The sequence below is a fragment of the Martes martes genome (genome assembly GCF_963455335.1).
Source record: "Martes martes genome assembly, chromosome: 2".
In the NCBI taxonomy this organism is placed as follows: Eukaryota; Metazoa; Chordata; class Mammalia; order Carnivora; family Mustelidae; genus Martes; species Martes martes.
Window position 1 is genome coordinate 80,006,295 of NC_137889.1, and position 13,781 is coordinate 80,020,075.

Here is a 13,781-nt window from a genome sequence, read left to right on the forward strand (position 1 = left end):
TGGCAAAATGATCTTTTTTCTCCAAAAACTTCCTGAGTACTCCAAAATTCCTGATGATAGAGCTTTTTTAAGGTTCAGTTTAAAAAACTATATAAAGAAATGGATAGAAAGTAAAAGTATGCTAATAATTAGTGAAAGGAAAATGTTACAACTTATTTTGAGATTTTAACTTTATTTTCTAACATTTGCAAATAGCTTCCAGATTGTACCAAAACCACAAGTGACCAATTATCATTACTATCCTCACAGACATCTAAATAAAAATCAGGATAATCTGAATATTTTCTTTTTCATCCTTGAAAATCTTCCCTTCTCAATCAGTCTGCTAATCAGTCGTTCCAAGGAGCAATTCATAACTCAGATTGGCTCACTCTACTGTCACATCATTTCTCCTCTAGGCTAGCAATTCCAAATTCCATATTAAATCCCTATGTTGCACTTCAAAGAAAGAAAGGAAGACATAAGAAAAATAAAGGACTACTTGATCCTGTACTAAGCCCATAAGAAACTGCTCTAATACAATTACTCAATAGATTCTATAATTATTTTTTTCCAAAATATCTCAGTCATTTTTCAGCCTCTGTGAAATTTAAACCACAAAGGATATTAGGTACAATGTAAACTGCGTATGTTCAAGTCAGTCAAAAGTTTACTACAGATAATCTTAACACTATTGAACTATCCATTGAAAAGTGGTTAAGACAGAAAATTTAATGTTATGTGTTTCCTACCTAAAAAAAGAAAAGAAAAAAGAAAAACCACTGAATTATGCACTTTAAATAGGTAAACTCTATGGTATGTGAATTATAACTCAATAAAGCTATTATTTTTTAAAAGTTAAGTTTGCTCTTAATCAGTTTTTTTATAGCAAAGGTTTGAAAAAAGGTTTACTACTGTGATACGGATAATGACTAATTTTTCTGGAGAGAATAAGGGGGAGATCTCACATACATAAATATGTATAACATATAGTAGGCATTTTAATGATTAATTTAAATATTTCCTTTCACAAGTGACTTAAACCTAACACCTATACACTGAATACAAAACTAGAGTTTCTTCCAGAGTATCTTCTAGCTATCAGAAAGGCATTTCTAGCTAATAATGTTTTAACACTGGATTCAAAATCAAAAGAGAACATTTCTAGTCACCTGATATTTCAAACAGTGAAACAGACAACTTACTGATAACTTAATTGTAAAAAGATCAATTCAGCACTGTTAGGAAATAGGCCTGAATATCAAAGTAGATTTTCCCAAAGAAAAGAGACATTTTTCAAAATCAGCATGTAGCACTGTAAAATCTCACGAAGAAAAAAATCACATAAGAAATAAAACAGTCTAAGATGAAAAGAATCTTTGCTGTTGAGACTAAAAGCTAAATTTTAGCCAAGTATATTTAAAACATATACAAGCACAGAGAGCCACCAGTGTTCACAATTAGAGGCAAGACAAAGTAGCAGTGGTCTTTTTGACAAATAAATTGCTTGAAATATTGCATGACTTGCTACACAACACCCTTATTACTTTCAATCTCCAAGTGCAATCAAAAGATGGGTCCAATTATGACATCAATACAAGCTTTCTTTCAAAATGGAATGAAAGAACAGTAAATCCCAGTGGACACGGGAGTTCTGCAGCAGAGATGATGTAATATATAAAAATAGACATCCTCTAACAGAAGCTGAAACTTGGGTAAACAGCACACTGCATACTATTCTCAACTGCCTTGCATGAATTTGCAATGCATGCTGTTAATAGCGCAAGACAAATCATTTCATGTTTTAAACTATTTCCTGATTTACATTTCAATTTCGATATACACACTATAGTATAATTTCCTAATCTGTATAAATTAAATGAACATAAATACCTGGTTATAACTGCAAGGAAGAAACAGTCCCCCCAAAGCAAGGAAATGGAGCCCACTGCAGCAGTTTTTCCACGCTGCATTTTGTTAGAAATTGCAGCACATATGGCACAGAACTGTTACGTCCACCTATTGTTCAAAGACCTTTCCACAGGGAGCATTCTCCAGGATTTTAAAATGCAACATCATCTAGGTGAAGAGGAACCAGTAAACCTGCTGATAATGGGTGTGAAAAGCAAAGAGTATTTTGATACTCTAAGACTCTGTTGCCAACATAAAACATCAGGCATGTATACAGTAACTAGGATCTAGCAAAACTTGTGCTTTTTTTTTTTTTAAATATACACGTCACTACTATCTAACACTCTCTCCACACCTCTCTTTTACATTCTTTATCAATTCAGTTTTCACATTTCCATTGGGCTTTCCTGGATTGAAGAATATTTCCCTTTGAGCCAGGATATTGAGAAATCATGCCTGATTTCTCAAGTGCCCTGTCTATGTGCCTCCACTGTACCTAGAATTCCCTATATTTTAGTTGCACATTTATTTATCTATATCCCTTATGAAACTAAGAGGACAATAAGGGCAAAATACGCCTGTTCAGTAGACCTTTATAGCCCTGGAGCCTGGCACAAACCTGAAACAAGGTGGGTACTTGATAAATATTCATTAAATGAATAAAATATGTAAATGAAAATACTGAGTTTTCCTCTCTATAATACAAGAAAGAAAATACACACATTTCCTGAAACTCCACCCAATTACAATTCACAGAGAGGCACTGATGATTTACTGAAGACAAAGACTTTAGGTTTAATTAAGTGAACAAATGTCTTTCGGATTTAAAGAATGAAATATCAAAATAATTAAGAAATTTCCCCTATATGTGAATATCTTCTACATAAGCATATCAATAGATTTTTAAAATACCATTATATGAATAAATCATAGTCAGGTATAATATGATGTGAACTGATTGTTATAAGTTAAAACGCTAAGACCTTAATATTCTAGGAAATTTAGTAAATATACAAGTTACTGATATATTACACAAAACATATTCTCTTACTGTTAAGCAGTTAATATTGAATTAAACTAAGAAGACTTCAGTAAAAAATTAAATAAAAAACTGAAAAAGCAAAGCCAAACATGAGTGAAAACACTATTTCTAATGCAAGAACAATAGTCCACGTCAAAAAGACTGTTGTCAAATAAAAGTGCATTATCACACAAACACTGTAATTTTTCATTTGTTTCAATATCCAACAATTTTTGAAACTAACCAAACCTACCAAGTAGTCCTTAACTAAAAATGAAACCAACTTAAATCTACCTTAAAAAAAAAAATCTACTTCAGAGAAATATAAGATATAACCTAGGAATGATTATATAACTATTATTAGAAATAGAACTTGTCTTATATTATTTTAAAGAATAACCTTATCAAAAATAGGACTCATTTCCATAAGCCTCATGCATGGATCAATCTTATTATACTGGTACCACATTTTACAGATATTATATTATCACTGACTGTACTCAAAATTTAATCCCATTATGTTAATATTACATTGTATTCAACCTACATTATATTAACTTAATTTTATGCAGTATTTTTTATTACTTTTTATGCATCTGCACCAAGAATTTTAAACTAAGCCTAATCTACTGAAAAATGTAATACATAATTATTAAACAGTGCTCTGAAGTGTATATTCATATTGTAGAAAAGGACTACTAATGAAATGTGTGGGAGACATCTTTTTATATGATCAACTGGTTTCCATTACTTCAAAAATTTTGCATTGATTGAAACTTTATGAATATGTTTTATGTTATACTGTGTTCAAATCCTCCTAATTCAAATTTGCAAACAGAACCATTCCTTGGGAAAATGTCCTTTGGGACAATGTGAGTGTGCTTACACCTGATCAAATAAAACATTCCAAGATTAAAACAACAAGAAAAACACAAAATTAAAAGTCACAAGGCCATCTTGGATTTTGACTGTCTCTTCTCATCCTAACAATTACTAGTCACAGACATTTCCAAATATTACTTGAACTAAATCAAATCTCATAAAATGTTTAGCTAAGAAGTTATGACAGCTGAGGAATACCAATCCTTTAAATATGTAATCTACTTTTGGGGTTTTTTTTCCCCATATTTTAAAAGAGGTCACTTTCATTCATTGAGTTTATTGTATTTTGCAGTATAGAGTGATATGAAGAGCTTTGACTCTGGAGCCAGACTTCTGGGTTAGAATTTTGGCTCTATTACTTACTAGCTGTGTGTCCTTAAGCATATCCCCTCATCTTGTTCTTTCATTTCCTAATCTGTAAACTGTAGTAATAACAATCCATTCCTCACAGGGTAGTTACGTATATTAAATGACTTAATTTATGTGAAATGTTTTAGAACAGTAGTACATACATAGATAATACTCTATAAATGTTTGCTAAGTAAACTATTAAAAAAAATAGAGCCATCTGTTGGGGGTAAGTAGAAATGGGAAGTGGAATGTCAATCAGAACTTCAAAGCATCAAGAGCATTTCAATCCTTTCAGCCTTGCTAGACTGAAATGTCTGTTGGTTCATGCAAACTCCATGGTGTAGATAGGACAAGTTTTCTGCAGTCTTCAGTCTAATATCTCTGTACAATTTTGTTCTTTCTAAACTGAGAAGAGGGCAGAGCTCTCTTTTTATTAAAATAAAAAGAGAAATATAAGATGACAAAACAAGTATGTACCAGTCTCCCCATCACTGCAATCAGGTAAGTTAAGTCCTCCCCTTAAGAATCTTCTAGAATAGGGGCGCCTGGGTGGCTCAGTGGGTTAAAGCCTCTGCTTTCGGCTCAGGTCATGATCCCAGGGTCCTGGGATCGAGTCCCGCATCGGGCTCTCTGCTCAGGAGGGAGCCTGCTTCCCCCTCTCTCTCTGCCTGCCTCTCTGCCTACTTGTGATCTCTCCCTCTGTCAAATAAAGAAATAAAATCTTTAAAAAAAAAAAAAAAAAAGAATCTTCTAGAATAAATCACAAACTCCTGGAATAAATTGCCCATAAATATAGACAGGCAGGGTCTGTAATTTTGGGTAAAATAAACAAAGCTTTTTCCTCTACCCTACTCTGAACCCAGAGACAAAATAAACTTGACCTAAGTCTAAAGTGACTGACCCCAAAACTTCCAGCTTCAGCCAAGAACCTTATCTACTACCTGCCTCTATTTTCATTATCTACCTTAAGACTGAAAATTCATGCCACATCCTCTTTTCTGGCAATATTAAATACAGCCTCAACCTCACAGCATCAAAATGTAGGAAAATGGTAATGAAAGCCATCTCCCATATCCCCTTCTCACTGCATTTTAAAATGCTTATTATTCTCTCTGCAAACCTCATATACTTGCCTTGGAAAAATGTCTTGAAAACACTCCACATGGACTATTTGAGTACTCATGTTTCTGAAGAAAATCATTATAATCTGTTTTAAATTACTGCAACACATCTAATTTTAAAAAGTGTACATAAAGTATAAATCATAACTCAGTGTATATTTTCAACTCAATTCCTACCTCTAAATGGGAATTAGACTAACTAGTAATTTTTCATATTAAAAAGAGAAAGATTAATTATGTACTGATATATCTTTTAAAATATTAAATTTATATATGTTTAGAGTATACTTTTACCAGATAAAAGTCCAAAACACTGATGCAATTTTAAAAAGTATACAATTACATGAAAATTTTATTGAAGTTACAAATAGTATGAAAATGTTTAAGATTTATCACATCACCTAAAATATAGCAGTGCTTCTCAAGTACCATATAGCAGTCATGACACCTGTGGCATTTTAATATGCATTCTCTTGCACAGAACATAAAGTTACTGCCTCATTTTAATTTGAAATTCTATACAAATATTTCATGATTTCAGGCAAGTTTACTGTAACAACCAAAGATATTATTATATTGACAGCAGAGTTCTTCTAATGTCAACTAAATCATACATGATCTTTTTCCTGGGCAATAAAAAAACACAACCATAAGATTCTACGAGTTACTTAACCAATTCCTTTCCAGAGATAAATTAGTTTTCCTTCCTTTACTCCAAATTCCCTGATAACCCCCAATCTGACCCACCATTTCAAGAGTTAACACTGAAAATCATAAATTAGTCATGTGTTGGCATGAAAGAAATGAGCAAAGATATTATTATAGGCTTCTAGAATGAAATAAAGCATGAATTCTGGTTAAAAATAAAGTGCAAATAAGAAAACACAAGCATTTTTAAATTCTCACTTCCTTTTTGACTAAGCCCTTATTCTCTCTGACTAAAATTTTACTAGTATTCTCCCAAAATGCTCTCATAACGGGATTCCTGAAATTTAAAGCTTTTACCTACAGCATTTCAAATGTAAATTTCTAATGGATTTCCCATAAGCTTTCACATAAAAAGCAATTAAATTTCCATTATGTCTACCTATCTTTTCCTCTTCATTTCTTCACTTACAAATCATGTTAGTTAAGAACAGTGCTTCCACTCATTCTTTAAAAAAAAACAAAAAACAAAAAACAAAAACTAAGTAGGTTGCACTTAGGTGGACCTACAGTAGACAAGGTGGACAATCCACCACTACACCTGCACAAATTAAGTAGACTGTGCCATCACTTAAACCACTAGCAGTTTTAAGAGATTTTACTGAATCAGAGCAAAATACAAAAGAACAAAACCAAGCCAAACATATCAATATTATAAACTCATTAGTTAAAATGCAAATTCACAAATAAACTTAGGTTAGTATTAGGAGACCACACACAAATTACAATACCTGAGATTTAGTGCATTCCTTTGAGCCAAAATGAAATGAGTGCCATAAAGGAGGAAAGGAAAAGATGAACATTATCAGACATGCTATAGTATATCTGCCAAAACGAAGATAATGTTAAAATTAGGTTAAGAATGACCATATAGAATTGGCTGTATGCATAATGTTCTCTAGCCATGCACTTGAAATGCACTGGAAATCATTTAAAATCACCTGTGAAGTATGACCATGCATGTTCTAAATAAACTTTTCACCCTCAGTCCCACTCTACTACGGTTCTTTCAAAGGGAAGTATTTCTGTTAAGAATAAGTAACTATAACTTAGGACTAATAAAGAATAATAACTTTTATTTCATTTTTTATCTTGTGGCACCATATACACAACAAAATTTTGCTGTTTTCTATATTAAAATCATGTATTTAGGTGAAATAATATTATAGAAGTATAATAAAAACACACCTTGCACACACAAAAAAGGATCCAATATTTTCAATTATGACCATGTTGCTACCAATCTGAACTCATTTAGTAAAATTAATACCAACATGTCACATATTAGTAAGCTATTACATGATTAGTTTGATTAAACTAAATTTTTCATCCTAGCACTGAATACTCCCTAATAAAAGTACTTGTTGACCAGGTAAGATATTTATTAAAACCATCAAATTAAAATAAAAAAGTAATCTTAGAATAATAAAAAACCCTGCATACTTTTTTTAGATCAGACCAAAAAAGGGAAGTTACATAGGGAAAGTGAAATATTTCATAAAGGGGGGAACAAACACGAATTAAAGAGAAAAACAGTTATAGGTTTCCCCCAACTTAAGTGTGAAAAACACTACTATAAAATTAAACCAATCAGCTTTAACACTAAATTTTAAGTAATTCACACTCCCACTATTTTAGTATGGAATCTGATTAGGAAAAATTCCAGAGCAGAAAGAATATTAACAATATTAGCATCAGGCTAAAATAATATATGGAACTATTAATATGTGCCACTATTTTTAATCCAAATTTCCTTCTTCCATGTTGCTATATCAACACTAAAAATACTACCTTCTTTTACAGACAATGATAACAAAAAAACCTTTCATAGTTTTTTTTTTTTAATACCAAGTCTCTCCAAAGGACAAACAAAGCTCTCTTTATGATGAGCAAAAAGCTACCCTTTCCAAAGGAGCTCAATGAAATGATTCAACTATAAAATTCATGTTAAATTAAAATAGTGCATGGGTAGTGAAAGGAGTAGGCGGGTAGCTGGTGGTCAAACTGCTTAAACATTCACACACAAAGAGCTCTCAGAAATAAAACATATGAAGTGTAGGTATAAAGTCTATCATATCACTAAAAGTTACCAAAAATTCAGTATATAATTTTAAGTCTATATTTTCCCATGTATTTTGCACTTACACTTATTTGCAAAAAGAAAGAAAGGGCAGGTAAGCAAAACAAACGAGAAATGTAAAACAACTGTCAATTACCTATTTTTAGGTTTTTCATATTTTTATTTTAAAAATAATTTCACATATAATGACTACTTAATTGTATTTATGTATAGACAAACCATCTTGGACTCTATTATGACATATATAAGAACTCATATTACTTTCTTTTTGAAAACAGAAATCCTCAAATATATTTTCAGGGGAAATGAGCATAGTGCAGCTAAGCAGAAAGAAAGGAGTATGAAAAATAAGGTCCTAAAACTGACTTTCCTGGGGTCTTGTACAAATCACTCATTATCTGTGCAATGGTTTCCTCAAACATAAAAATACTTTATCAAATATTTATGAAATAAATGATGATCGAGTGGGCTACAGCATTCAAGAGGAATTTTGAACCGATCAAAAATACTTCAGACCATCTTTACATTGGGATTTTAAAAAGCATCACTTCAAATTATGCTTTCAATTTCATATTAAAAACGAAAAAAAGTATCATGTAATAGTCTCACAATGGTATGTAAAGTACGAAAAAAACGTGATTTTTATATACCTACTTTTGAAATAAAAAGTAAGTCTGATGCTAATCACTTGGGGTAGGAGCAGAGGGAGTTCAAATTTTAGATTAAGGTAAGAACTTAAAATATCCCAGTTACAGCTGCATCGCTGATCACAAAGTTAACCCTCAGAGGACATTTTAAGAAATAAAGGGGCTAAACAATGTCTTTTGATATCTCATTTCAATGCTCTTTCAAACTATTCATACTGTATGTGTTTCCAGCACAGATCACAGAAAGGAATTATTCAACTAAAATAGGAAATGCACAGGTCTTTTCACAAAATTCCCAACAAAAAAACTAAAGATTAAAAATTTTATACTTCAGTAACTTACCGTATGATAACCTCGAGGCAAAGGTGGTTTGCCCACAGGATAAGGATCCACAGTGTCAATGATTGTTTGTCTTTCACCCTTCTGGTTGATTTTTCTAAATCTCCTTCGAGATTGTCGATGAGAAGCTTGACGCTGAAAATATTCTTCATTTTCATCCATATAGTCCACCTGAAATAAAACCCCCCAAAAATTTATTTCCTCAAACACAACATTCCATATTAAGATCAGACGCAGAATAAAACTTACAGATAAATCCATATTCATTCATTTTGCAAAGACATTTGTAGACAAACTATCATGACAGACTAAGTGTCTCTGAACTTCTCTGGAACTAATTGGTTTTGAGTAACTTTTCTTTTATGAAGAAGCATTTTCAGTTCCACTTAGGACAATATGAGTAACTCTTGAATTTCCTGCAGTTTCAAAGGGAAGGATATTTTCAGTAATCATTGTGCTGATTTATTAGTGAAAGAACTCACAGGATACATTGCCTCAAAATATGAAAGCAGCCGCCCCATTGTCCTAACCCTGATGTATGTGAGTAAAGCTGTAAAAAACCCCTAAATCCCAAATGACTCAAACAGAACTGCTAGTAGAATGGCTCTGGTAGGTTACCTAAGGGTTTCTCTTCCTACTTTGAATCTGTAGATTCAGTTTCTCTTTTTATAAATAGAGTTATTTAAAAAAATCCTCATTTTCAACATTTTAGAAACTGATGAATGGACTAACCAGAATAGAAGTTATCTTAGGTCAGTCCTCATCATACTTATATAATAAAAATGTGATTGCTTACAATTAAGGCATACCAAGATTCTAAGACCATTTTTCACACTGGAAAACCTAGGAGTTTGTATAATGGGCAAGTATAAAATCCTCAAAGAATTCTGAAGATCAAAAGTCCCTTAGAGAAAGACAAAATAGCACCAACAGGGGCTAAAATCTCTAGGATATATCTAAAATGCTTTTCAAGACCTGTTGCAGTAAGCTCCTATGTAACCACCCACATTTTTCCAATCCTAGATCTTTACTCACCATCATGCTACTTTCTCACTGGAGAGTAAATTTTGTGAAATTTTACCACAGGTTTTCACTAGCTTTGACAAGGAAGTTTTCATTCTGATTAATTCCTCTCCTACATCATAGGGAAAAACCCTAAGTCTCCTCTGAAAATAGACTTACGGCTTTCTACCAAATACTTTACTAAATGTGAATAAAAAGTTTTCACCATCTTTTATATTACACCAGAAAACTGGGGAGCTAGTATGCTGGTTAGACACTCTGTTGAAATCTTTCTCTCTTTTTAACTGAATTGTAGGATTTAAAAAACATACTGACATAGGACATACACAAAAAAACAGAAATTGATTTCCTTATGTTAACTGTTGCCTGATTATATACCACTATGACTCATCTGAACTATTTCATTCATTCCAATTAATATTTGGAGAGCTAAAGTCCTGCAATTCAAATATTCTCCCAAAATTTCAATTAAATGGCATTATCATAGATTGATTTGACAAAGCTCAAGCATGAAACACTTAGGTATTTGCCCCTTCTGAGTCTTCTAACTTTTCCATTTCATTGAATCTTATAAATAATTACAATAGTATGGTTATGAACTCAGATCCATAATAAAAAATTGTGAGATAAATATATCTAAAGTTACAAAATATGAAATGCACTATAAGTACTTTGTTAAAGGGCTTTTACTTTATAATTTATTTTAGGGAAAAAAGTCTTCACAGAAGTATTCTTACCACAATCATTTCAGAAGGCTCTAAAACAATGCATTCGCAGCCACGCCTAAAGCTTCCTGCAGAACGCTTGCCAAAACTAGGAAGAAAAAAAAAAGATTTATGAAATATAAATTGTAAATTTAGGTCAATTCTCCAATTAAATGAAAGCGAAAAACAAAAACAACTAGTGGAGAAAGAGAAACTCTTTAATCATTATTTATACCAAATGACAAGGAACCATTCAATTTCTTAATTTTCAGACATACATTTTTCTGGAAAATTCCAGTACCATATTTTCAAATTGATAATGTAATTAACAGAAAATCAGTATGAATATGTTTTATGTTAGGCTGTTTAAATCATTCCCAGTTAGAAGACTTCGAATATTCTAATGGATAAGAACTGAATCAAAGGCAAACTATATAAATATGCAAAGTATAAAATGTATATAAATTTTCTTTTGTAATTTAACTGCTTAGGTTAAGCATTTCTTTCACCTAAAAAGTATATTTAATTTTTCTAAACTTTCTTTAAAAAATTTTATTTATTTGAGAGAGAGAGAGATCATGAGCGATGAGGAGGGGCTGAGGGAGAGGGAGAAGCAGACTCCCCACTGAGCAGGGAGCCCAAAGTGGGGCTCCATCCCAGGACCCTGAGGTCATGACCTGAGCCAAAGGCAGACACTTAACTGACTGAACCACCCACATGCCTCTTTCTAAATTTTGAAATCAACTTATTCTAAATAAGTTTAATGAAAAGGTATTCAAAAGACTTTTTTTCTTAATTCAGGTGGTTGTGCATATTATAAGCCCATTTCTCCTGGAAATTTTTCACTAGTGAACTCGGATACAGCAACTTTGTCCTATCTGTGATAGCTCCCACCTTAACACAGAAGCAGATTTATTCTGACATAGCCACACACACACTAGAACCATGAAAAGAAAATCCTGGTGAAAACCTTTGTAAAAATTAGCCGTTGGCTCAAAAGATTTTTATGGTAGGAAGATATTATTTGCAAACATTATTACCTTAGAAGTGAAAAGTTTGCATCCTCTAAAATGTGCTCTTAAAAAATACTTCCATGAGAGTCTTTTGGAAATGAGATATACTAGAATCTGAAGAAACTTTCTTTGCAGCCACAAAAGACTCAAGTTCTACTGAACAACACAAAATATGTGAACTGTATGAGAAATAATACTGTCCCTCAGGTAACTCCCTGAATATACAAAGCAGAAAAGAAAAGGCAAATGCACACAGAACACACTCTGGCAAAGGAGAATATATCATTTCATTTGTCAAAAAATCTATTATTTCAAACATAGCGAAGAACCCAGAAGTGAAGAATGGCCTCAAAAGAGACAAAGAGTAGGTCATGAATGCACATGTGACGCCTAACTAATGACTAGGCCTCTTGTCTCTAACGCAAAGATGACTTTCTCTATGCTTACAACCCAGAAGCTATAGGTAGGAATGAATAGGGAGAATAATGAAAAATGTTAGCTAGAAATTCACTAAGTCTGCAAAATACTTTCGCTTTTTCTCTGTGATTCTTTGAAACAATAAATATGTAAACAAAAGGAAGTAAATATCATTATTTACTAAGCTTTTTAAAATCTTGGACCAAGTTCTATAAACTGTTTTTTTTAAACTTTTTTAAAGATTATTCATTTATTTAATTGACAGAGAGAGAAATCACAAGTAGGAAGAGAGGCAGGCAGAGAGAGAGAGAGAGAGAGAGGAGGAAGCAGGCTCCCTGCGGAGCAGAGAGCCCAATGCGGAACTCGATCCCAGGACCCTGAGATCATGACCTGAGCGGAAGACAGAGGCTTTAACTCACTGAGCCACTCAGGCACCCCTCTATAAGCTGTTTTAAAACTCAGTTCTGGAAAATAAGTATAGAGATAAAAAAGGAAACCAGATAGAGACATATAAGAGATAAGATCTACCCTAGGTGATATTAAGATCAATTTTTTAAAATATTTTAGATGATCTAGTAGAAAGAAATGGAGAGAAATCTTCAGGTTTGCAAACAACATATAGATGTTGAAGACAGTAAAGCACAAAACAAAGCCAGTAAGAATAAAGTGTAAGACATTTCATTAAGTTTTATGTGAGTGCAAGAAAGCAGTAATTGAGGATCCAATCTACACAATGAAATATCCAATGTGAAAAGTGATCAAATGCACACACCATTTAATATGACATTAAACAATAAGGGGTTCTCACATTTTAGTTAAAAGACATAAATGAAACTAGAAGTCTTTAAAGCATTAGCACAGTAGGCTGCTGACATACTAAAGAACAATACAAAAAACACACCTCAAAATGATGAACACCTGAGGAAGTAATAAAAAATGAAAATTACCATACCTACCCTTATAGAAAACCATGTAAAACCTAGAAGATAACACTGCCCTAGGAAAGTTTCTAAGGGGAAAAACACAGAACTAAAAAGTTCCCAACAAAAAAATTAAGGAATTCCAAAGGGCTTTCCGTAAGATCAAGGACAAAAATTAAAAGAACACTTCAGTCTTACTAATAGCACCTGAAACTTATATCACTGAAGTTTCTAAAATAATGATTCAAGAAAATTTATAAATGAGGGGCACCTGGGTGGCTCAGTTGGTTAAGCGGCTGCCTTCATCTCAGGTCATGATCCCAGGGTCCTGGGATCGAGCCCTACATCGGGCTCCCTGCTCAGCAGAGAGCCTGCTTCTCCCACTCCCTCTGCCTGCTGCTCTGCCTACTTGTGGTCTCTCTCCATCTCTCTAATAAATAAATAAAATCTTAAAAAAAAAAAAAGAAAGAAAACTTATAAATGATACAAATTAAATAAGAGCATGGGCAACTTAAAAAAAAAAAAACCTAAAATAGTTAAGGGTTTTAAAGAAAAGGCAGAGAAAGGAAGAAAGGGAGGGAGCAAGGACGGAGGGAAGGAAGGAAGAATGCAAGGAAGGAAGGAAGGAAGGAAGGAAAGGTATGGATCATTTCCAAGCTATATGACTA

The 13,781-nt window shown here is 32.7% G+C and overlaps 1 protein-coding gene across 1 annotated transcript in view; it reads right to left on the reverse strand.

The window, feature by feature from the left end:
- Positions 1 to 13,781, reverse strand: part of RAPGEF2 (Rap guanine nucleotide exchange factor 2) — a 239,931-nt gene that overhangs the window by 105,119 nt on the left and 121,031 nt on the right. Inside the window, exons 5-6 of the mRNA XM_080797491.1 lie at positions 10,797 to 10,872; positions 9,040 to 9,207 (exon numbers count right to left, since the gene is read on the reverse strand). Of these exons, the coding sequence (XP_080653617.1) occupies positions 9,040 to 9,207; positions 10,797 to 10,872 (244 nt within the window). The remainder of the gene's footprint in view (positions 1 to 9,039; positions 9,208 to 10,796; positions 10,873 to 13,781) is intronic.